A 25,340-nucleotide genomic window follows, 5' to 3' on the forward strand; every position below is an offset into this window, starting at 1 on the left:
GCCTCAGGGATCTGTACTTGGACCGGTGCTTTTCAATATATATATAAATGATCTGGAAAGGAATACGACGAGTGAGGTTATCAAATTTGCGGATGATACAAAATTATTCAGAGTAGTTAAATCACAAGCAGACTGTGATACATTCCAGGAAGACCTTGCAAGACTGGAAGATTGGGCATCCAAATGGCAGATGAAATTTAATGTGGACAAGTGCAAGGTGTTGCATATAGGGAAAAATAACCCTTGCTGTAGTTAAACGATGTTAGGTTCTATATTAGGAGCTACCACCCAGGAAAAAGATCTAGGCATCATAGTGGATAATACTTTAAAATTGTCGGATCAGTGTGCTGCAGCAGTCAAAAAAGCAAACAGAATGTTAGGAATTATTAGGAAGGGAATGGTTAATAAAACGGAAAATGTCATAATCCCTCTATATCGTTCCATGGTGAGACCGCACCTGGAATACTGTGTTAATTCTGGTCTCCACATCTCAAAAAAGATATAGTTGTGATGGAGAAAGTACAGAGAAGGGCAACCAAAATGATAAAGGGGATGGAACAGCTCCCCTATAAGGAAAGACTAAAGAGGTTAGGACTTTTCAGCTTGGAGAAGAGACGGCTGAGGGGGGATATGATAGAGGTGTTTAAAATCATGAGAGGTCTAGAATCGGGTAGATGTGAATCACTTTTTTACTCTTTTGGATAATAGAAAGACTAGGGGGCACTCCATGAAGTTAGCATGTGGCACATTTAAAACTAATTGGAGAAAGTTCTTTTTCACTCAACGCACAATTAAACTGGAATTTGTTGCCAGAAGATGTGGTTAGTGCAGTTAGTGTAGCTGGGTTCAAAAAAGGTTTGGATAAGTTCTTGGAGGAGAAGTCCATTAATGGCTATTAAGCAAGTTTACTTAGGGAATAGCCACTGCTATTAATTGCATCAGTAGCATGGGATCTTCTTAGTGTTTGGATAATTGCCAGGTTCTTGTGGTCTGGTTTGGCCTCTGTTGGAAACAGGATGCTGGGCTTGATGGACCCTTGGTCTGACCTAGCATGGCAATTTCTTATGTTCTTATGAGAGTCTGGCAGCAAAGATTTAGTGCTAAAAATGCAGTCATGCATTTGGGCTGTAAAAACCCAAGGGAGCTGTACAGTCTAGGGGGTGAAATTCTTCAATGGTGGGATCTGATGGTGAGCAAATCTGATGATCTCAAGATGGTCAAGTAGATGAATAAGGTGAAGGGAAAAGCCTGAATGATACTTGGGTTCATAGGAAATGGTCAGCACATAAAGAGGAGTTGATGTTGCCCCCTGTATAAGTCCCTAATGAGACCCCATTTGGAATACTCTGTACATTTCTGAAGGCTACACCTTCAAAAGGATATAAATCAGATGGAGTCAGTCCAGATGGTGGCTACTAAAATGGTCAGTTATCACCTTTGTAAAGCATATGGGGACAGACTTAAAGATCAAAACATGTATACCCTAGAGCAGGGCTTCCCAAAGCTTTAGCCAATGTGACCACTTGAAAACTTTAGCACTGGAAAAGTCACATGACCCCAGAGGATGACCAAAACAAATTAGCAGGGGTCTGTTTTGCCTCCAACAATCACTCCTCATCTCCCTACATTCCAGCTTACCCCTCATTCAACTTCCATCCTTTCCAGTCGATCTTATAGAAACATAGAAATTATGGCAGAAGAAGACCAAATGGCCCATCCAGTCTGCCCAGCAAGTTTCACACTTTTTTTTCTTTTTGTTTTTTCTCATACTTATCTGTTACTCTTGGCTCTTAGTAACCTTTTGGTTCTATTTCCCTTCCACCCCCACCATTAATGTAGAGAGCAGTGTTGGACCTGCATCTAAGTGAAATATCTAGCTTAATTAGTTAGGGTAGTAACCACCGCAATAAGCAAGCTACACCCATGCTTATTTGTTTACCCAAACTATGTAATTCAGTCCTTGTTGGTTGTTGTCTGTGTATAGATCCACTTTTCTTCATCCCCCCTGCCGTTGAAGCAGAGAGTTATGCTGGATATGCATTGAAAGTGAAGTATCAGGCTTATTTGGTTTGGGGTAGTAACCGTCGTAACAAGCAAGCTACTCCCCGCTTTTTTGTGAATGCAAATCCTTTTTTCCACATTTCCTCTTGCCGTTGAAGCTTAGAGCAATGTTGGGGTCTTAGAGCAATGTTGGAGTCGCATTAACCGTGTGTATGTTTATTGAATAAAGGTATTATGTCCAGGTAGTAGCCGTCATTCCCGCGAGTCACCCACTCTTCATTCACGTCCTCTAGACTTTATGGATCCACAGTGTTTATCCCATGCCCCTTTGAAGTCCTTCACAGTTCTGGTCTTCACCACTTCCTCCGGAAGGGCATTCCAGGCATCCACCACCCTCTCTTAACCTCCACCCCCTCCAGAGGACCTCCTCCCCTCCAGTATACTCCCCTCTCCCAACATCCATTCCTCTCACTTCCTAAGCTGAAACCCTCATTCATGCCCTCTAGCCATTTTCTATCCTCCAGCTGATCCTCTCACCCCTAAACCCTTCTTATAATCCACAACTGATTGTCATTCCCCCTCTCACGCACCACAGTCAATCCCTCTCTACCTTATCCAGCCTCCAAACCCCTCCTTCCTTCACATCTCTCCCTTCAAATAGCCCCCGCTTCAAACACTCCCATGGGCAGGTTCAGAGGCAACATTTTTCTTTGGGCCCTGGTGGGAAGAGAGGGCAGGCTGATCAGAGGGGATGATGTTTTTCTCTTAGGTAGGTTTAGGGGTGGATGAGGAAAGAGAGGAAGTGGCAATCTCCACTAGTCTATGCATATTCAGCCCTCTCCTTGCCTCATGGCTGCCCCAAGCCCACTTGGTGATCTGCAAGTGGCAGCAGCATTACTAATGAAAATTAGTACAGGCTTGTGGGCTAGTGCATGCTGGCTTACAGGCCCCACCTCTGACTTCCACTAATAATGCTGGCATCTGAAGTGTGCTGCCATGTGAGGTGACCCCAGCTAAAGATTTTGTTACCCCATTTGAAGTCCCAACCCACAGTTTGGGAAGCCCTGCCCTAGAAAAAAGGCAAGGGAGGGGAGATATGACAGAGATATTGTCAGGGTCAACAGACTGTGGACCTACCATGAAGCTGTGAAGGTTTTTCATTTTTTCGAGGAATTCTAGAATATTTGTCCTGTTTCCTGGGAGGGTCAGACATGCCCCTACAGCCGTACTATTGGACCAGCACTGGGTATGACTCTTATTCTCAGCAGTATATAAGGCAAGCTCAGAAAATATACAGTGCTGGTTCAACAGCCATCATGGTATCTGCCCTGCAAAAGCGTTTGTTTCCTGATTTCCAAGTCTTGCCTTGTCTAAGTATCAAAGCCTTGTTCTAGTTAAAAGTATCCTGTTCCAAGATTCCTGCACTTGTACTTGTTTACAGCTCTTCTGTACATTTTATTTATTTATTTATTTTTTGGTTTTTATATACCGGGAGTTCCTGTATACAATACATATCACTCCGGTTCACAGGTAACAGAGATAACTACCGCCGGGTGGCAGTTTACATGGAACAAATCATGGAACATATCAAACAATTGATCTATAATAAAGAAGAAAACAAATTAAGCTCAACTTTAAACACATAAATAAGGTAAATAATAATAATAAATAAGGCAGAGAACAATACATTAAAGCCATAGGACAGGGGATGTTTTTCTTCTAGTTCTTAGCTCTCTGGGAATGCTTGAAGGAAGAGCCAAGTCTTGAGTTTCGCCTTAAAAGTAGTATGGCATGGCTCAAGGCGGAGGTCTGGTGGTAGAGAATTCCAGAGAGACGGGCCCGCTGTGGATAGAGCGCGTTTTCTCAGGGCGGATTTTGCGGGCTGGGTAATCAATCTGTTTTGGTATGCCCTTCTAGTCGGCTTTTTAGAAGTATGTAGTTGCAGCTTGAAGGTTAAGTTGAGTGGGGATATGCTATGTAGGGCCTTATGAATCATCATGCTGCTTTTGAACTGTATCCTGTATTTAATGGGAAGCCAATGGAGGTGCTGGAGGATCGGGGTGATGTGGTCTTTTTTTTTGGCGTTGGTGAGAATTCTTGCTGTGGCATTCAAGACCATCTGGAGGGATTTGGTGGAGCAGGCGGGAAGTCCCACCAGGAGTGAATTGCAATAGTCTAGTTTCGGGAGAATGATGGCTTGGAGTACTGTGCGGAAATCTCTGTAGCGTAGAAGTGGCTTTAGTTTCTTTAAAACTTGTAATTTAAAGAAGCATTCTTTAGTAGTGTTGTTTACGAATTTATTGAGGCTGAATCTGTTGTCTAGGATTACACCCAGATCTCTGACTTGCGGTTAGGTGGTGTATCCTGAGGTGTCTGGAGAATTGCTGGAGGTAGGCAGGGTAGATTTTTCCGGTGCGATTATAAGGATTTCCGTTTTGTTAGTATTTAGAACCAGGTTGAGGCTGGTTAGAAGATCGTTGATGGTTGAGAGGCATTTATTCCAGTAGGCCATGGTCTTGTGAAAGGTATCCGTTATGGGGATGAGAATTTGTATGTCATCCATGTATAGGAAATGGGTAAGCTTCCTGCTTTATAGTTCAGTTTCCAATGTTCTGTTTGTGTCCAGTTCCAGTGTTCCTGTTCCGTGTGTCTCTCCTAGGGATTCTTCTCAGACTGCCTAGCTGCAGTCTACATCAAATAACATGGGGTCTCACTTCAGAAATACTCCTGATGCATACCATTACCTAGTAAGCCACATGGTTGGAAGGGTAGGAGACTTTTTACATGTACACAGAGACATTTTTAAACTTAGCTTAGGATGCTTTAGCCAGGAGGAGAGAAGATTATTGTTAATCCAGAAAGGTCATGATTTTTTTTTTGCAGATCCTATATAAATCAAGAAAGTGGTATTCTTAGATAAAATAAGACTGATTAATCAGAACTGTAGCATGCCTATGGCCAATATGGCCATGGCCATAGGCGTTGCTACCAAAAGGTACCAAGGAAAGTGGTCAGCGGGTCCTCAGCAAAATAAAAGTGGTGCAGCCCCATCAAAATCGACAGTGGTCTTAGTAAGTGCAAAAGTAGAGCAGCCCCACTGGCAATGTTTCTCATTCGGGGGGGGGGGGGGGGAGCACACTGCTTTTTAACTTAGTAAAGCAGCACTTACCACGCTGTCAATTTTGATGGGGGTGTGCTGATTTGGAGGAGGAGAAGTACACCCTGTCGGAAGTAGTCCAATGCCCTGTAGGGATGTGCCAGCAGGGACAGATTTATCCCATTCGGTATTCGTATTCGTCGGGACCCAAATCCATTGCATCCGTTCTCGGGGGACCCCGATCCGTTCATTAGTTACATATGTATTCGTTTCCCAAACAAAACCCCATCCCAACCCTTTAAATTTAATTTACTACAACCACCCACCCTCCTGACCCCTCCAAGACTTGCCAAAAGTCCCTGGTGCTCCTGCGGGAGTCCTGGAGCGATCTCCTGCACTCGGGCTGTCTGCTGCCAGTATTCATAATGAAACATAGAAACATAGAAATGACGGCAGAAGAAGACCAAATGGCCCATCCAGTCTGCCCAGCAAGCTTCACACACTTTTTTCTCTCATACTTATCTGTTTCTCTTAGCTCTTGGTTCTATTTCCCTTCCACCCCCACCATTAATGTAGAAAGCAGTGATGGAGCTGCATCCAAGTGAATATCTAGCTGATAAGTTAGGGGTAGTAGGGTGTAAGGGATATTGCAGAATCAGCTGCAGCACTGACATTCGGCCTGGAATGGAGATGACCTATCCTTGAACTGCAAGAACAGATAGTGAGCAATCCTGTCCTGGCATAAATAAGTTTGCACCTGGCATACAGTAGACTATAAAAGAAAGGTAACTTTGGACGACAAACTGAGAGAGAAAGAGAATTCCTTTGCAGAAGAGCAAAGTGATGTTTTTGTCCTTTGTAGACGTACAAAGTGAAGACCCCTTTTTTTCGCCTGTGATGTGCTCTCTCCTTGCCAGGCTGATGATGAAAAGGGTGTAGTGAGTATTGGCCGAAATATTGTGCATGGATACAGATGTATATGCTTATGCTTAGAACTGTATATGCTTAGATACTTTTAATACTTGGACTTAAGATTGTATACCAATAAATACTTTTATCTTATTCTCGCCTACCTGATTCCTTACATTTGGCGACGAGGGTGGGATGGCTTTATTTAAAAAGAAAACGAAGCAGCCATCCGAACCTGTTACCCCTGTGGGTGTTAAAATCCCGGCACAGGAATGGGCAATGAATATGGGATTGGCAGAGGTATGGGATGCAGGTGGCGAGCCTGTAGATATTGTAAAGAAGTTACAAAAGGTCCCAGTAATTAAAGGGAAAGAATTAGGGACAGTAGGAAGACGTGGTTGAAGAGAGGTTCAGGGTTCTCCGGTGAGAACTTGGAGCCTCACTGTGCACTGATGAGTGGCGCAGGATCTTTCCCGTTGATAGCTACGGGAAATGAAGTATGTGTACTGTAAATAAAGCTATATTTTCATTATTGTATATCTCTTATCTTGTACCATAGTATGTGTGTGTGTGTGTTTTATTTATTTATTTATTTATTTATTTCTTTTATATACCGACGTTCGATCGAGATATCACATCGGTTTCCAGATAACTCAAAGAATAGGGTAGTAACAGCCCTATTTTACATTATAACATTGTAATAAAAATAATAAATTGTAACATTGTAATAAATATAACAAATTATACAAATTATAACAGGAATAACAGGATTACGTTGAACATTTGATGTAGTATATAACATATGTACATAAATGACTTGTTGATGAGGATATATTAAGGTTAGGTTGGGAGGGAGGGTTGAAGGGGGAAGGGGGGGGATAGGAGGGGGGAAGGTGGTGCAAGGGAGGGAAGATGGTGATGCGAGATGCTTGTGTAGGGGGGCGTGGTGTGTTGCAGTTGAATTTGGGTAGGTTACGTGTCAGGTGGGAATGCTTTTAGGAACAGCCATGTTTTGAGGTGTTTTTTGAAGACTTGCAATGAAGGTTCATTTCTGAGACAGGTGGGGAGGGAGTTCCATAAGGAGGGGCCCGCAATTGTTATGGCTCGTTTGCGGGTGACGTTGAGGTGTGCAGATTTGAGATTGGGTACGGCTAGGAGGCCAGTGTTGGTGGATCTGAGAGTTCTTTGAGTAGGGTAAGGTTGTATTCCGTTGTTTAGCCAGTTCATGTTGTTGTTGTTTATTTTTTTGTGCATGAGGGTGAGGGTTTTATACTGGATTCTTTGGGTAATGGGTAGCCAGTGGAGTTCTTTGAGAGTGGGTGTGATGTGTGAGGATTTTTTGTGTTAGTGATGATTCTGGCGGCAGCGTTCTGTAGCACTTGGAGGGGTTTGATGTGAATTTCTGGTAGGCCAAGGAGGAGGGAGTTGCAGTAATCAAGTTTTGCGAAGATAATTGATTGAAGGACTGTTCGGAAATCGTGCTCTTGGAGAAGGGGTTTGAGTTTTTTTAGAGTCTGGAGTTTGAAGAATCCATCCTTGATTGTATTGGAGATGTGTCGTTTAAAGTTGAGATGGCTGTCGATTGTTACGCCTAGGTTTCTTGTGGACGGCGTGGGTGAGATTTGGGGCACTCCCGGGTTGGTTGTGCTTCCTGGGTGGTCGGAGGGGGTGCACTTGAGTGGAAGAGAGGGTCGGTCATCGTGGATGTGAATGATTTCTGTTTTGGCTTGGTTGAGGCATAGAGATAATTGAGATAGCAAGTGGGATAGATTTGAGCTGAGTTTGTTCCATTTTTCCATGGTTAGTTGAATGGACTTGTTTATGGGGAGTAATATTTGTATGTCGTCTGCATAGATGAAGTAGGTGAGGTTTGCCTCTGAAAGGTATTTGCATAGTGGGATGAGGTAAATGTTAAATAGGGTTGAGGATAGGGAAGAACCTTGAGGGACTCCATGAGTGAGGGGCACTTGAGAGGATTCAGATGAGTTTGTCTTGACGATGTAGGATCTGTTTGAGAGGTAGGAGTTGAACCATTTGATTGTGGTGTCTTGGAGACCAATTTCTTTAAGTCTAGTGAGGAGAGTTCTGTGATTGATGGTGTCAAAGGCGGCGGATATATCAAGAAGTATCAGGAGGAAAGATTTGCCTTTGTCGCGTCCTCTAAGGATGGTATCAGTGAGAGAGAGGAGGAGGGTTTCAGTGCTGAAGAATTTTCTGAAACCATGTTGTGCGGGCTGTAAAACATTATAGGTTTCAAGGTGTTCTGTGAGTTGATTGTTGACTGTTTTTTCGATGATTTTTGCTAGGAATGGGAGGTTGGAGACTGGTCTGTAATTTGCTGGGTCGGATTTGTCGAGTTGAGGTTTTTTGATGATTGGTTTGATGATGGCGTTTTTGAGTTTTTCTGGGAAGATTCCTTGTTCTAGGGATAAGTTGATGATGTAGGTTATTGGTTTGACAATAATCTCTCTGATGAGTTTTAGGGTTTTGATGGGGATGGGGTCTAGAGGGTGTGATGCAGGGTTGGTTTTTCTGATGATAGGTTCGATTTCTGTGGAAGCAACGGGTGTGAATTGTGACCATGTGTGGATGGGAGGGGGGATGTCAACTGGGTCGTTGTAGTTTTGGGGGAATTTTGGCGATGATGTTGTTAACTTTGTCCTTGAAGAATTGTGCTAGTTTTTCACTTGAGATGTTGCTGGAGTTTGGCTTATTGTCATTTTGGATGGGGTTGGTTAGGTCTTTGACATAGGCGAAGAGGGTCCTCGGGTTATATTGGTAATCATGAATTCTTGATGTGTAGAAATTGCGCTTTGCTGTGTTGAGGTCTGTTGTATAGTTATGTAGTAGTGTTCTGAATTTGTCTTTCAGGTTTGAGGTGGGGGTTCGTCTCCATTGTTTTTCAGTTTGTCTCAGTGTTCGCTTTGAGGTTTTCAGTTCTGGGGTGTACCATGGAGCTCTTTGCTTTGTAGATTGTTTGATTTCCTTCCTTATCGTGGGACATAATGTATTGGCTATGTCTGTGTTGATGGTTATCCAGGAGTTTGTGGCTGAGTTGGCATCATTTAAGTTGATTGTTTTTAGTGCCTCAGGTAGCACTTCGGCGATGTCTTCACTGGAGCATGGTTTGGTGAATTCGATGATTCGGTTGTTTGTTTGTATTGGGTTGGATTGGATTTGAAGCTTGGCTTGGATGAGGCTGTGGTCGGACCATGGGGTGGGGGTTGTAGAGGGTGGTCCAGTTGCAGATATTTTGCTGTTTATGAATATTAAGTCCAGGGTATGGCCCGATTTTTGAGTGGGCGTGTTGATGATTTGGGTGAATCCAATGGCAGACATGGTGGAAAGGAGTAGTTCGCTTGTGGGGGAGGGAGGGTGGGTGTCGATATGGAGATTGAAGTCTCCTAGTATGATGGCTGGCTCTTGTAAGTTTATGTGGGTTGTGATGGATTCAATCAGGGGGGAAAGGTTATGTTGTAGGCAACCAGGTGGGGCATATAGGAGGAGTATTTGGAGATGTTTTGATTTGAATAGGTTGGTCTCGATAGGAGGTGGTAAGTTAAGGGAGTGGGAAGAGAATTTAAGTTTTTTGTGTGCTAGGAATAGTAGGCCACCTCCCTTTCTTTTGCTTCTGGGAATGGAGAAAATATTGTATGTGTTTCTGGGCAGTTGATTGAGTAGGACTGTATCAGAATGTTTCAGCCAGGATTCGGTTATACAGAATATGTCTGGTTGGTCATCTGTGAGTATGTCATGGATGACTGGGATTTTTTTGGTGATCGACTGTGCATTAATGAGGAGGAGGGTGATGAGAGTGATTGTGGTATAGGGTATGTTAGGGTTGGTGTGAATTTTGGTGAGGCGTCTAGTGGTGGGTGTGGCTTTAGGAGTGTGGTGGTGGTTGTGGCGATGGATTAGTTTGGGGATGTATTGGTCTGAGGCCATTGTGTGGGTTTTGAGTGGTGGCAGGGGTTGTCAGGTTGTTGAGCGTTGGATGGTTTTTTTTTTTTTTGTTTTTTTTGTTTTAGAGATTCATGTGTTGAGTGTTGGAAGGAATATATGGGGGCTGGCAGTTGCTGGGGGCTGTGGAGGGATTGGAGGGGAGAGCAGTGAAGACAGAGGAGTATACGGGGTACACAAAGGGAGCGCACAAAGGAGCAGGCTCCTTTGGCGTGCTCCTTAGGCGCGCGACGCTAGGCGCGCGGCGCCTGGGAGTCTGTTACATTTGAAATTAAAGGGCTAAACAAGGTCCTGCACTGCTCCCACTCGCCCTCTCCGTTCGGCGGCGTCCGCTTGAAAGGGGCTCAGTCCGGGAGCCTCTCGGGTTTAAAGGCCAATCAGGGCTGTCCCCTGATTGGCTGTGCGCCGGCAGCGTGTCCCTCGGAGGCGGAGGAAGGTCGGCCCGATGACGTCAGCGTTTCTCGGCGGAAGGCAGGGGCTGCCTCGTGGTCGGGGTCGGAGGCGGTCGTGGGTAAGTGAAATCAAGTAGGCCTTACCCCGGCGGGCCTCCGGCGCCGATCGCGCAGGCCCTGCACTGCTCCCACTCGCCCTCTCCGTTCGGCGGCGTCCGCTTGAAAGGGGACTGTGCGAAGTCTGCCTAAGAAAGAACAGAAGAAGGGCAGAAAAGAATTTGAAGGGGCAGAGGTGAAAGCCCTAGCAGAAATTCCCAGCTGGGAAGATGTAACTTACTCACTGCTGGTCAATGAGTGGGGGTGTAATATGGGGTTATGTGAAAATTGTGATAGGAAACTGGGCATAGAACCCTACAAGAGGATAGATATTTCTTACTAGACATAGGAAAGCTCACTTAAGGGTTAAGGAGTTGCAGTAGCAACTAGCCGCAGCCCGAGAAGAATTAGAGATATTAAGGTGGCATAGAGTGGCGTTGCAAGGTCAGTTGCAGCTTTATAAAGATAATGTGGATATGTAACCAGTGGTGGCAGAGAGGGCAGCCGTACAAGTCAAATAAATACAGCGTGGTGCAGTGAGCCTGGTTACGTAGAAAATGAAAGCAAATTAGTATAGCGACTTCCTGGATATTCCGGGATGGGAGAATAAATCATATAAAATGCTATAGGAATACTGAAAATCAATGGTGAAAGTTTTATATGAGCCTTTAATTTGTGTCTGTGTATTCCTTGATCTTTTACTGTGAAGGGCTAATTTGTTTATATTGGGAACGTCTGGCCTGTGTTCAGAATTGTTCTTGTAATTTACAGACAACAGGATAGTGCATAAGAAAATCTATTGCATATAGAATATTCTGTGTGTGTGTTTGTTGCCACATAATGCTAAAGTTAAAGTGTCGCTTGTTAAGAATCACAAGGACACTAAACTAGAATTAAAAGCTGCAACTAAGAAAAAGCACTTTTTAGAGCAGCAGTATGTGGGAAGAATCCATGGCATTCTAATGCCTTAGCAGACAAATCCTTTTGATGATATAGAAAATAAGATTTCTAAGTATATTCATGCCCCAATGCTCAAAAATGAGCACAGCCTTAATATGGCTATCTACCTTATAAATGGCCTGTGACCGACGGCCCGCAAATGCGCAGTAGAGCCCAGCTCTACTGCGCATGTGCGGGCAAAGATGTCGATCAGAAAAAAAAAATGGCGGTGGGGCCGCAGGAGCGGGAGGAGAAGCAGCGGCGCCGCGCGCGCGGTGCCGCTGCTTCTCCTCCCCAGATCTGCCGGCAGATCTCGGGGGGGGGGGGTGTCACTCCCGCGCCCCCCCCACCGAGATCTGCCGGCAGATCTGGGGGGGGGGGGTGTCACTCCCGCGCCCCCCCCCACCGAGATCTGCCGGCAGATCTCGGGGGGGGGGTGTCACTCCCGCGCCCCCCCCCACCGAGATCTGCCGGCAGATCTCGGGGGGGGGGTTGTCACTCCCGCCCCCCCCCCCGAGATCTGCCGGCAGGAGCGGGAGGAGTTAATGGAGCCGGGTGAGGGTTGCGGGAAGTCGCGCTTACGGCGCCGGGAGGAAATGGAGGTGGGTGAAGGGAGGGAGGGAGGGAGAGGGGGACTGAGTGAGTGGGAGGGAGAGGGGGACTGAGTGAGTGGGAGGGAGGGAGGGAGAGGGGGACTGAGTGAGTGGGAGGGAGGGAGAGGGGGGACTGAGTGGGAGGGAGTGAGGGAGAGGGGGGACTGAGTGAGAGGAGAGGGAGGGTGGAGAGGAGTGGGTGGGGGAGGGGGGTGGTGAAGAGTGAGGGGAGAGAGAATGAGGGGGAGGTGAGAGACAGAGGGATGTAGCCCGTTTTAACGGGCTTTACGGCTTGTTGTTAAATATTACAAATGCTTGGTCACAACGCTTTAAGATATTGACAAGCAAACTGTAATTGGTTAAAACTGGAGAATTTATTTTTCCTTCCTCTTTCTCCCTGCCCAGTTGGCAGAAGATAGACAATGCTATGAGCAGTGTGAGACTGATTTAGATAAGAAGCTAAAAATTGCTAGTACTCAGAATGAAACTTTAAAGTCCAAAATTAAAATCCTTTGGGAACACCATAAACCCAAATCCTCCTCTGATTATAAAAATGAAAAAGAAGTTAACATGCATCTGTGACAGGATGTTAAAGGGAAGACCTGTATTTAGTTAGAAGTTTTGTGGCATTTGGTATCGATGCAGGAAAAAAGGATTTACCTTCCCTTCCCGGCAGGCCCCTATGTGGCCTCAGCTGATAAATTGTGCAGCTATAGATTTAGCTAAAAGATTTTACAGAAGATACCTCAGGGAGAGACTAAACTTTTTTTTCTTTCTCCCATCTATCCCACATGACTAAACTTGAAAGAATGTAAACAATTCTGGTTTCCGTGACTAAGCAATTAGAATCTTTTAGTTAGAAGATACTCAAAGTAGTGATTTTTAACCTTAATGGTGCTGCTCAAGTTACTTATAGCTCGCCGTTTAATACTTTGTAATGTGATTTAAAAAAAAAAAAATTGGAATTAACCTCTCTTTGTATGTGAGATTTTTCTTTTACAGATTTACAAGAATAAAAGCTGCTGTACAGGAAGCTGAGGGTTTTCTTTCTCCTTGATTTTGTTTTTCTTTTTTTTTTTTTTTCTGAACAGATCTGTTTTAAAAGTAAAAACAAAAATCTTTGGATACAAAATTAAGCAAAAATAAAAAAAAAACCTTTTAAAAGGCCTACTTTTTGAACTTTAATGTTCGATAATTGTTTTCTGTTTGTGTATCATTATGTGTTGTACATACATGACGACAGAGTTTACTGACTGTAGAACAGTGCACTGAATACACAATAGCTTTTGACGTCAGTTAAGTGAAGCAGTCACTGCTAAAGTTTTATGGACAGACTGTTTTAATAATGTTTTAGAGTATATTATGCTAAGGGGTGCAAGTATATTATGCTAAGGGGTGCAAGTATATTATGCTAAGGGGTGCAAGTATATTATGCTAAGGGGTGCAAGTATAGTTTTACCCAAGAGATTTTTCAGGTTATTTTCTTTTCCACTTTTAAACAGAATTCTGATTTTTGTTTTACCCTGGCCAATTCACCAGTTTTTCTTGGTCTAACTTTATTTTTTGATTTGATTTTTGAGCTCACAATATGTGTTAATTGTTGTTTTGTCTTTTGTGCAATGAATAGATGTGTGACAGTTTGAATGAAAGGATGTCTAAGCATCTGGGTTGTTTTTGTCTGAATATTGTGTTACTTTATAGAAAAGTGGGAAAACAAAGAAGGGATTAGATATTATGTAGCTGTTTCTTTGACTTATGATAAAATAATATTGGATATCCATATGAATAGTGTATATAGGGCTTATTGCATACGAGAAGTTATTGATGTTTCTTGTAGAGTTTCTTATTTACTTAATTTTGGTTTTTATATCAGGTATTAATCCATACACACAAACATCTGAATTAGTGCTGGGAGTGCAGCGGCTGTACTGCGAGACAGCTTCCAGAGTGATGTGCTGCAAGACATATTCACTTCATTTGTCATTGACCTCATAACTTGAAATCATCCCACCCTTTGCCACAGAAGACATCTTGAATCTTTCATTTTATGGACTGAAGTGCTCAGAATTTCCTTGTTCCGTGGGGGTGGCCTTACTTAGACAATGTTTTTAAGTAATATGTATTTCTCTTTGAAATGTAATAACTGATAATTATGATGAAATATGATTGTGATACACTCAGTAGTACCTAATCACATTGTTACTTGCAATTGTTATTATTTTGATTCTCACGTTAATGATACTGAATTGATGCAGTTTTATTGCTCTGTAGTTGCTCTTCTCTGTGTTAATGGTTCAGACAATAATTTTTTTTTTGAAAGATCTAGACTAGATTTTTGAAACAGTAATTTTTGTTGTTTTCTTTTTGCCACCACCAGGGGGTGGGGGACTATGTACTACACCTGAGTTTAACTGTTCCAGATACCTAAAAGATAATGAGATTAGCAGGCTGTATGCTGCCAGTGGGAGATGCTGTTGAGCAAGGACCTAAGACCATCGAGGGGTGGAGAGGCACCCAAATACCTGCACATGTGGACGCAGGCTATACTGAGCGCAGTAGGCCTGATGCTGGATAATCAATGAAAGGTGGCCTATATATATCTCCTGATGAGCTGGGTGTCCCCCAGAAGTCAGAGAGGCCAACCACATACAACAAGAAGAATGGAGATCGCAATGGATGACAGAAGATTCAAGATACTGAGACCAATCACTGTGGACACTCCTGGCAGGCCACAGGCACGCCTTGCTACTGTTTTAAATTGGGCAGATTTCTGTGTCAGTTAAACTCCAGGGCCATGCAGTTTAGATGGGGTTTAGGTATTGATAAGGATATTCTGACCCATTACTCAGAAGGAGCTTTTTCTTGCCTATCTTGTTTTTCTATATTTGCTAGTCCTAAAAGGACCAGTGTTTAATACATGTTTATACATATTGTTTTGACCTATGTAAATATAGATTAGCACACTGCCTACAGCACATATTAGCCTGTTTGAATAAGTCTATAGATATTGTATCACTTAAAACTCTATTTGTAGCTGAACATCTTCATTCTTTGAGTCACAAAATCATTGACGACCGGTCGCTCCGCTATCATACTTGTCATGTGTATTTGTATCCTGTGTTGACCCATTGTGTTCACCAATTAAGTTGACCACACCCTCCTACTATAGCCTCTTCCACTGCTGTGGATTGCAGGACATGATTACTTAGGGGTGGAATGTAAGGGATATTGCAGAATCAGCTGCAGCACTGACATTCGGCCTGGAATGGAGATGACCTATCCTTGAACTGCAAGAACAGATAGTGAGCAATCCTGTCCTGGCATAAATAAGTTTGCACCTGGCATACAGTAGGCTATAAATAAGTTTGCACTTCGCATGAACCCTTCGGCACCTGGCATACAGTAGGCTATAAATAAGTTTGCACTTCGCATGAACCCTTCGGCACCTGGCATACAGTAAGCTATAAATAAGCTTGCACCTGGCATAAAGATAAGATTACTTCGCACGCACATAAGCTTGCACCTGGCATAAAGATAAGATTACTTCGCATGCACATAAGCTTGCACCTGGCATACAGTAGACTATAAAGGAAAGGTAACTTTGGACGACAAACTGAGAGAGAAAGAGAATTCCTTTGCAGAAGAGCAAAGTGATGTTTTTGTCCTTTGTAGACGTACAAAGTGAAGACCCCTTTTTTTCACCTGTGATGTGCTCTCTCCTTGCCAGGCTGATGATGAAAAGGGTGTAGTGAGTATTGGCCGAAATATTGTGCACGGATACAGATGTATATGCTTATGCTTAGAACTGTATATGCTTAGAACTGTATATGCTTAGATACTTTTAATACTTGGACTTAAGATTGTATACCAATAAATATATTATTTTACTTTTACCTTATTCTCGCCTACCTGATTCCTTACATAGGGGTAGTAACCGCCGCAATAAGCAAGCTACACCCATGCTTATTTGTTTTACTCAGACTATGTTATACAGCCCTTATTGGTTGTTTTTCTTCTCCCCTGCTGTTGAAGCAGGGAGCTATGCTGGATATGCATCGAAAGTGAAATATCAGGCACATTTGGTTTGGGGTAGTAATGACGCCGATAGCCTTTGCCCTTACTATGTCATGGGGCTAACGGTGCCATTGGTCGGCCCTTGTCACATGGTAGGAGCAATGGACGGCCGGCGCAGTGGCTATTCCCTAAGTAAACTTGATTGATAGCCATTAATGGACTTCTCCTCCAAGAACTTATCCAAACCTTTTTTGAACCCAGCTACACTAACTGCACTAACCACATACTCTGGCAACAAATTCCAGAGCTTTATTGTGCATTGAGTGAAAAAGAATTTTCTCTGATTAGCCTTAAATGTGCTACTTGCTAACTTCATGGAATGCCCCCTAGTCCTTCTATTATTCGAAAGTGTAAATAACCGAGTCACATCTACTCGTTCAAGACCTTTCATGATCTTAAAGACCTCTATCATATCCCCCCTCAGCCGTCTCTTCTCCAAGCTGAACAGCCCTAACCTCTTCAGCCTTTCCTCATAGGGGAGCTGTTCTATCCCCTTTATCATTTTGGTTGCTCTTCTCTGTACCTTCTCCATCGCAACTATATCTTTTTTGAGATGCGGTGACCAGAATTGTACACAGTATTCAAGGTGCAGTCTCACCATGGAGCGATATAGAGGCATTATGACATTTTCCGTTCTATTAACCATTCCCTTCCTAATAGAATGTTAGGAATTATTTGCTTTTTTGACTGCTGCAGCATACTGAGCCGACGATTTAAAAGTATTATGCACTATGATGCCTAGATCTTTTTCCTCACTTGTCGTATTCCTTTCCAGATCATTTATATAAATATTGAAAAGCACCGGTCCAAGTACAGATCCCTGAGGTTCACAGTGATTTCGTTCAGTTCGTCTAACTCATCACCCCTGAAAACCATCTCTGGAACTGGTATCTCCCCAACATCCTCATTAGTAAAGACGGAGGCAAATAATTCATTTAGTCTTTCTGCAATGGTCTTATCTTCCCTAAGAGCCCCTTTAACCCCTCTGTCATCTAATGGTCCAACCGACTCCCTCACAGGTTTCTTGCTTTGGATATATTTAAAAAAAATTTATTATGAGTTTTTGCCTCTATGGCCAACTTCATTTCAAATTCTCTCTTCGCCTGTCTTATCAATGTTTTACACTTACCTTGACAATGCTTATGTTTTATCCTATTTTCTTCAGATGGATCCTTCTTCCAATTTTTGAAGGATGTTTTTTTGGCTAAAATAGCCTCTTTCACCTCACCTTTTAACTATGATGGTAATCGTTTTGCCTTCCTTCCACCTTTCTTAATGCGCGGAATACATATGGACTGCACCTCTAGGATTGTATTTTTAAACAATGTCCAATCCTGTTGAACACTTTTAACCTTTGCAGCTGCACCTTTCACTTTTTTTCTAACTATTTTCCTCATTTTATCAAAGTTTCCCTTTTTAAAATTTACTGTTAGAGCGGCATATTTACTTATTGTCCCCCTTCCAGTTATTAGTTTAAATTTGATCATTTTATGATCACTGTTGCCAAGTGGCCCCACCACCATTACCTCTCTCACCAAATCCTGCGTTCCACTAATAATTAAAACTAAAATAGCTCCCTCTCTTGTTGGTTCCTGAACCAATTGCTCCATGAAGCAATCATTTATTACATCCAGGAACTTTTTGTCTCTAGCAAGTCCTGATGTTACATTTACCCAGTCAATATTGGGGTAATTGAAATCTCCTATTATTATTGCACTGCCAAATTGGTTTGCTTCCCTGATTTCTCTTAGCATTTCATCATCTGTCTGACCATTTTGTCCAGGTGGATGGTAGTACACTCCTATCACTATACTCTTACCCAACACACATGGGATTTCTACCCATATAGATTCTACTGAGCATTTAGTCTCTTGTATGATCTTTATCCTGTTGGACTCTATACCCTCCCGGACATAAAGTGCCACACCCCCACCAAGTTGATCCTCCCTATCATTGCGATATAATTTGTACCCTGATATAGCACTGTCCCATTGGTTATCCTCTTTTCACCAATCTCTGTGATGCAAATTATGTCAATCTCATCATTTGCTGCTATACACTCTAACTCTCCCATCTTACTTTTAGACTTCTGGCATTGACATACAGACATTTCAAAGGTGGTTTTTGCTTGTTTTAACAACCTGCTTTTCAGTTGTTTGGGATAATTCGGTAATCATTAGCTTTGGTGATTTTTTACATATAGGCATATGAACTATGTTTGCTTTTAATGGAACCTCTTTGTTGAGATGCCCTAACTCTCCTGTTTCATTAGTATCCTTCAAGGATACATTTCTCCGAACCATGCACTGCTGAGTGACTGTCGGCTTTCCCCCTTGTTCTAATTTAAAAGCTGCTCTATCTCCTTTTTGAAAGTTAGTGCCAGCAGCTTGGTTCCACTCTGGTTAAGGTGGAGCCCATCCTTTCGGAAAAGTCTCCCCTTTCCACAAAAGTTTCCCCAGTTCCTTACAAAGCTGAATCCCTCTTCCCTGCACCATCATCTCATCCACGCATTGAAACTCTGGAGCTCTGCCTGCCTCTGGGGACCTGCACGTGGAACAGGAAGCATTTCAGAGAATGCCACCCTGGAGGTTCTGGATTTCAGCTTCCTACCTAAAATCCTAAATTTGGCTTCCAGAACCTCTCTCCCACATTTTCCTATGTCGTTGGTGCCCACATGTACCACGACAGCCGGCTCCTCCCCAGCACTGTCTATAATCCTATCTAGGTGATGCGTGAGGTCTGCCACCTTTGTACCAGGCAGGCAAGTTACCAGGCGATCCTCACGTCCACCAGCCACCCTGCTAGCTACATTTCTAATAATCGAATCACCAACTATGATGGCCGGCCTAACCCTTCCCTCCTAGGCAGTAGCCCTGGGAGATTTGTCCTCAGTGAGAGAGGACAATACATCACCTGGAGAGCAGGTCCTTGCTATAGGATCACTTCCTGCTACACCAGGGTGATGTTCTCCTACTGGGAGACCTTTCTGATCCAAGCAGCATTGGGGCTGCCAGAATGGATTTGGGACTTGGCTACTATGTCCCTGAAGGTCTCGTCAATGTACCTCTCTGACTCCCTCAGCTCCTCCTAGTTTGCTACTCTAGCCTCTAGAGATCGGACTTGTTCCCTGAGAGCCAGGAGCTTTTTGCACCGAGTGCACACATACAATCTCTCACCGGTGGGTAAAAAATCATACATGTGACACTCAATACAAAAGACTGGAAAGCCCCCCTCTTGCTCCTCGACTGCTGCCTTCATCTTAGTTTTATTGAGTTCCTAGTTACATAAAGGATACTAAGGGAGTTGGAATGAGAGTACTTTAAATTTACAGGTGAATTTAGTAATTAATCAGCTAGTGTCCTACAAGGCACCGTGGGGTAGATTTTCAAAAAGCGCGATTTGGCGTACTTTTGTTGGCGCATCAGGCGCAAACAAAAGTACGCTGGATTTTAGTAGATACGCGCGTAGCCGCGCAAATCCTGGATCGGCGCGCGCAAGGCTATCGATTCCGTATAGCCGGCGCGCGCCGAGCCGCGCAGCCTACCTCCGTTCCCTCCGAGGCCGCTCCGAAATCGGAGCGGCCTCGGAGGGGAACTTTCTTTTGCCCTCCCCCCTCACCTTCCCCTCCCTTTCCCCCTACCTACCCACCCCCCCGGCCCTGTCTAAACACCCCCCCTTACCTTTGTCGGGGGATTTATGCCTCCCGGAGGGAGACGTAAATCCCCATGCGCCAGCGGGCCGCTAGCGCGCCGGGACGCGACCTGGGGGCGGGTCCGGAGGGCGCGGCCATGCCCCCGGACCGCAACCACGCCACTGGACCCGCCCCCGAAACGCTACGTCCCGCCCCGAAAATGCTGTGCGGATCGGGCCCGCCCCCCCGACACGCCCCCCTCGGAAAACCCCGGGACTTATGCGAGTCCCGGCGCTCTGCGCGCGCCGGTAGGCCTATGTAAAATAGGCGCACCGGCGCGCAGGGCTCTTAAAATCCGCCCCCTTATGTCCCTGCATCGACTATATGGGTCTGAATGAAATTACCATCAAGGACCGGTATCCCCTGCCCTTAATTTCCGAACTATTTGACAGACTACAGGGAGCCAAAATATTTTCTAAACTGGACCTCAAAGGAGCTTACAACTTGGTGTGCATTTGTGAAGGTTAGGAATGGAAGACGGCCTTTTACACCCATGATGGACACTTTGAATATCTCGTCATGCCCTTCGGACTAAGTAACGCACCTGCAGTCTTTAAAAATATGATGAACGACATCTTACGGGACTTACTATATCAATGTGTAGTAGTATAACTTGATGACATCCTGATCTTCTCCCAGGATCTTCAAACACATCAAGAGGATGTCAAAAAGTTTTTAAGACTCCAATGGGAGTATCAATTATACGAGAAACTCGAGAAGTGTGAATTCCACAAGGAATCTGTACCCTTCCTGGGATACATTGTTTCAAAAAATGGGTTTCAGATGGACCCCAAGAAATTAGAAAGCATCCGAGATTGGCCCCAAACTACAGGCCTGAAGGCACTGTGCTGTTTCTTGGGCTTCACGAACTACTACCGTTCCTTTAACAAGAACTATTCATCATTGACGGTCCCTCTCACTGCAATGACCAGAAAGGGAGCCAACCCTGCCAACTGGTCTCCTGAAGTTATATCAGCCTTCCTGTCTCTCAAAGAGGCTTTTCAAAAAAAGCCATGCCTCTGCCATCCAGATTGGCATCACCCATTCATCGTCGAGGTCGACGCATTGGACGTCGGCGTGGGAGAAGTTTTGAGCCAGTACAGCGAATCCAATGTGCTCCATCCATGCTCCTTCTTCTCAAGATGGTTCTTGCCCAGCGAAAGAAATTACGGAATCGGAGACAGAGTTACTTGCCATTAAGCTGGCCTTTGAGGAGTGGCGTCCTTGGCTGGAGGGCACACAACATCATATAGTAGTGTACACCGATCACAAGAACTTGGAGTACCTCAGACATGCACAACGAGTCAACCACTGTCAAGCAAGATGGTCACTGTTCTTTAACAGATTTGATTTCCTTTTGAAATACCATCTGGGAGAGAAGAACATCCGGGCTGATGCCCTGTCATGATCCTTCTCACCTCAGGATGTGCCTGACGAACCCCGTCACATTATTGATCCCGGGAAGGTGGTTCTTGCAGCCACTCATACTGTACCCGCTGGAAAGACGGTTGTGGCTAGAAATCAAAGGAAGAAACTGTTGAAGTGGGCGCATGATTCCCGCCTGGCAGGCCATCCTGGTCAGAGTTGTAACTTGGCCATGTTACAGCTGTATTACTGGTGGCCAACCATGAAAAAGGATGTACAAGCTTATGTGGGTTCCTGCGCTGTCTGTGCCAAGCAAAAGCCACCAGCCGGATGTCCTTGGGGTCTGCTCAACCCCTGCCAGCGCTGGATGAACCCTGGACACATATAGCAACCAATTTTGTGGTAGACTTACCACTCTCCAATGCGAACAATACCATTTGGGTCACTCTAGATCGCTTCTCCAAGATGGCACATTTTGTAGCCTTACCAGGATTACCTTCAGCCATGGAGTTAGCGAGACTCTTCATCAAACATATCTTCCGCCTTCATGGAATGCCTAAGCATATTCTGTCAGACAGAGGAGTACAATTCACTGCTAGGTTCTGGAGAGCACCATATGTCAAAAGTTTGACATCTCATTGGACTTGACCTCTGCTTACCACCCTCAGTCTAATGGACAGACTGAAAGAATGAACAGAATGCTTAAACAGTTTCTACGGTCCTACATAAATTCAAGACAGAGTGACTGGGCGGACCTGCTGCCTTGGGCAGAATTTGCTATCAACTCGCATCCTGCTACATCTATGGGGTCTTCTCCCTTCCAACTCATCTATGGACGACAGCCGCTTCCTCCTCTGCCAATTCCCTTATCAGTGGCTTCTCCTGCCATACAGGCCACTGCAGCAGAGTTATCTCAGCTTTGGAAGCAAACTAAGGATTTTCTCCTTAAAGCAGGACAGAAAGCAAAAAAGATCTACGATGCTCACCATCGAGAGGCACCTCAGTTTCAGCCTGGAGACAAAGTCTGGCTGAGTACCAAGTTCCTCCGTCTTAAACTACCTTCAGCATGTTTTGCACCTCGTTATGTAGGACTGTTTGCTATCCTTCGGCGCTTGGGAAATCTGATGTACAATTTGAAACTACCCCCATCAATGAAAATACATATCGCCTTCCATGTCTCTCTGTATAAAACCCCTTGATGCTCTCAGAGTCTCTAAGAAGACCCCAGAAACCCACTACCCTGGACACGGAGGATGATATTGAGTATGCTGTAGATGACATCTTAGATGTCCGCAAGAGAAGCAAGACGTGGGAATACCTTATCTCCTGGGAGGGTTATGGACCAGAAGAAAACTCATGGGAACCTCTGGTCAACATCATGGATAAAGACATGGTACGTCAATTTCATCTCGCACACCCTCGAAAACCCACACCACCAGGAAGAGGTCCTGGAGGGGGCCCTTTGAAGCGGGGTGGGTAAGGGGGGTACTGTTGCATCCGTCGGTCGCAGATGGTTACAACCGCTCTGCCTCGCCTCTCTTTTACCCTTTTCCTCCTCTATTGGAAGAATGGCTGCCTCCGCTGCTGTTTGCCGAAACCCTCAGCATCTCCGAGCCAGCATGGGCGTCCCCGTCTGCCATGCTTCTTCCTGAGGCCTCCCTAGGGCACGCGTGCGCATGCTGCCTACATTTTTGAATATGTCATGGCGGGAACCTCAGGGCCCCCCCCCCCCCCCACATGACGTCAGTACCTCCGGGTATTTAAACCTCTGCTCCGCTCCAATTGAACGAGTTAGCAAGGACTTTGGTTTTGCTACTCTGACCACTTCTAAGCTGCTCGCTTGGATTCCTCACTACACTCTGGGGTATCTCACTCCTACAGAAGCTCTGGGTACCCGCTCCTCGGGGCCTTTCGCTTCTACTTGCCCTCCGGGGTTAATCTGCCTAACCTTAAGGTCACTCGCTCCTCGGGGGTCCTGTCTGCTTTTTTTCAGGAACCCTCAATGCTCCTAGGTACTCGCTCCTCGAGGGCCTACTCTACTCAGGGTATCCTGCATCTCGGACCTCGGGTCCCTCTCTTCATTCAACTGCCGAAGGAAGTTATCAGCATTGCTACTCTGTGAGTATCACTACGCTCCAGCTCTCTTCATCCCACCCTTCAGGTGCATGGCCTATCCCGCACTGCGGAACACTACGCACCTTTGCTACATCTGGGTGAGATCATCAACTACAGAGACTGTCTGAGCTTACTGTGTTATCACTGGACTCAGTACTGTCTGTTCCTTGGGCAAGATTCAACTCTTCAACAGCAGTATAATAAAGCTTTCTTTCCTCAGTGTCTGCTTACTAGAGTCTAGCCAATCGTTGTGGTTCCCCACGGGGACCCTTCCCTTGGGAGGAGTTATCACCACTTCGACCAAGAGTCCACAATATGCCAGAAACACAATATGGGCATTGCTGTACAAACATTAAACAGAGTCTCCCAACTCGTGGTGTCATGTGTTGTGTAATGGGTGAGGGCACAGTTTTTCACTTGGCATAGCCGCCAAATTGCCTGGCTACAGCTCTGTGATTAATTGACGTTACCTGATTTTCTCTTAATTGGCAGTTTTCTTTTAGGAGAAGGTGCTTGTACAGAAGCTCTTCAACTTGTCCTCTGCTTTGTTCACTCAAACTTTCAGCATCCTAATATCAGCAAAGAATATATGAAAGAGGTTATTCTTGCTTGGTACTAATAAGACACAGAGCTTCACTTTTTTCAATATCATTCTTTTCCAGTTATTTCAGATAACTGATGAAGGTTGCTCAAAAGTAATTTGTTGCTATCTTTTATTGCAGCTCAGTTAAAGGAGTATGCAGGGTAAACCAGTAGGATATTTTCATGCTGGAGGATCATGTTTGTTTTTTGGCAGACCTTGATGGGCACACTGTGGTACATTTATTTATTTATTTATTTATTTATTTTTTATGCCAAATATTTTACAAACAAACAGCAATATCAGTTTGCCATATACAGGTGCAAGCAAATAATCAAACCTAAATAATCATTGTTTAAGAAATCAAACCCTGTTATAAAGTAACAAAAGAGCCAAGATAACATACATTATGAGCAATTTTAGGAAAATAAAACTAAGAAACTTGTGGTACAACAATTTCATTGCCGAGACTTGGAATCAGTGTAGGTAATTTGGCATCAAGAAATTTCCTTAACTCAATTGGGTCCAAAAACACATACCTTTGCTGTTGATGCTTCACAACACATTTACTTGGATAGTATATTGTACTCTGAGCACCTATTGATCTTAACTCTTGATTCATCTGAAGGAAATTCCTTCTACGAATGTACATTTATTAACAGGAACAACAAGTCCCAGTGAACTGCTTGTCAAGACTGGGTGAAAGATGCCAGAAGATCTTAGCAGTCCAAATAATAGTCATCTTTAAACTTGTGTTTGACCTCATAAAGGAATCATCTCTATCTAATCAATTTATTGAGTGTTTTAAACTACTTATAAGATTAGAAAAAATGATTCCAATTGTTGATCAACTGGGATCCTCATATGTGGCCTATAGAAATGATTGTGCCAAAGAGACAAATATTCATATGGGTTCATAACAGGAATTAAAGGGTTCAAATGATGGGGTATTATTTTCTATAGATTAAGTGCCATATTAGCATGAATATTTACCACAGTCTTTAATTATCTGTTGACATTTGTAAGCTCAGTAGTGAACTGAAATATGCAGTGCTTTTTTATTTCTTGAAAGAAAGATGCCAATACTTCCACAATCTTTCTCAATCTCCCTATCCCTCTCCAGGAGTTTTTCTCAGCCCCCCCTGTGTCCCTAGCAGTCTCTCTCTTTCAATACCTCCCCCCAACCCAGGGTAGTCTATATCCATCCATCTCATCCGCCACTCTTTCCCTAGCCAGAATACTCTCTCAGGATTGTGGGAATACTGTACGATTGAACATAAGAACATGTCATACTGGGTCAGACCAAAGGTCCATCAAGTCCAGCATCCTGTTTCCAACAGTGGCCAATCCAGGCCATAAGAACCTGGCAAGTACCCAAAAACTAAGTCTATTCCATGTTACCGTTGCTAGTAATAGCAGTGGCTATTTTCTAAGTCAACTTAATTAATAGCAGGTAATGGACTTCTCCTCCAAGAACTTATCCAATCCTTTTTTAAACACAGCTATACTAACTGCACTAACCACATCC

The 25,340-nt window shown here is 44.2% G+C and overlaps 1 protein-coding gene across 5 annotated transcripts in view; it reads right to left on the minus strand.

Annotated features, from left to right (window-relative positions):
* Window positions 1-25,340, minus strand: part of LOC115091824 — a 424,078-nt gene that overhangs the window by 42,859 nt on the left and 355,879 nt on the right. For all 5 annotated transcript variants that reach the window (XM_029602081.1, XM_029602064.1, XM_029602074.1 and 2 more), the window contains one exon: window positions 23,703-23,801. In XM_029602081.1, coding sequence (XP_029457941.1) covers window positions 23,703-23,801 — 99 coding nt within the window. The remainder of the gene's footprint in view (window positions 1-23,702; window positions 23,802-25,340) is intronic.

Source organism: Rhinatrema bivittatum, chromosome 1 (genome assembly GCF_901001135.1).
Source record: "Rhinatrema bivittatum chromosome 1, aRhiBiv1.1, whole genome shotgun sequence".
Classification (NCBI taxonomy): domain Eukaryota; kingdom Metazoa; phylum Chordata; class Amphibia; order Gymnophiona; family Rhinatrematidae; genus Rhinatrema; species Rhinatrema bivittatum.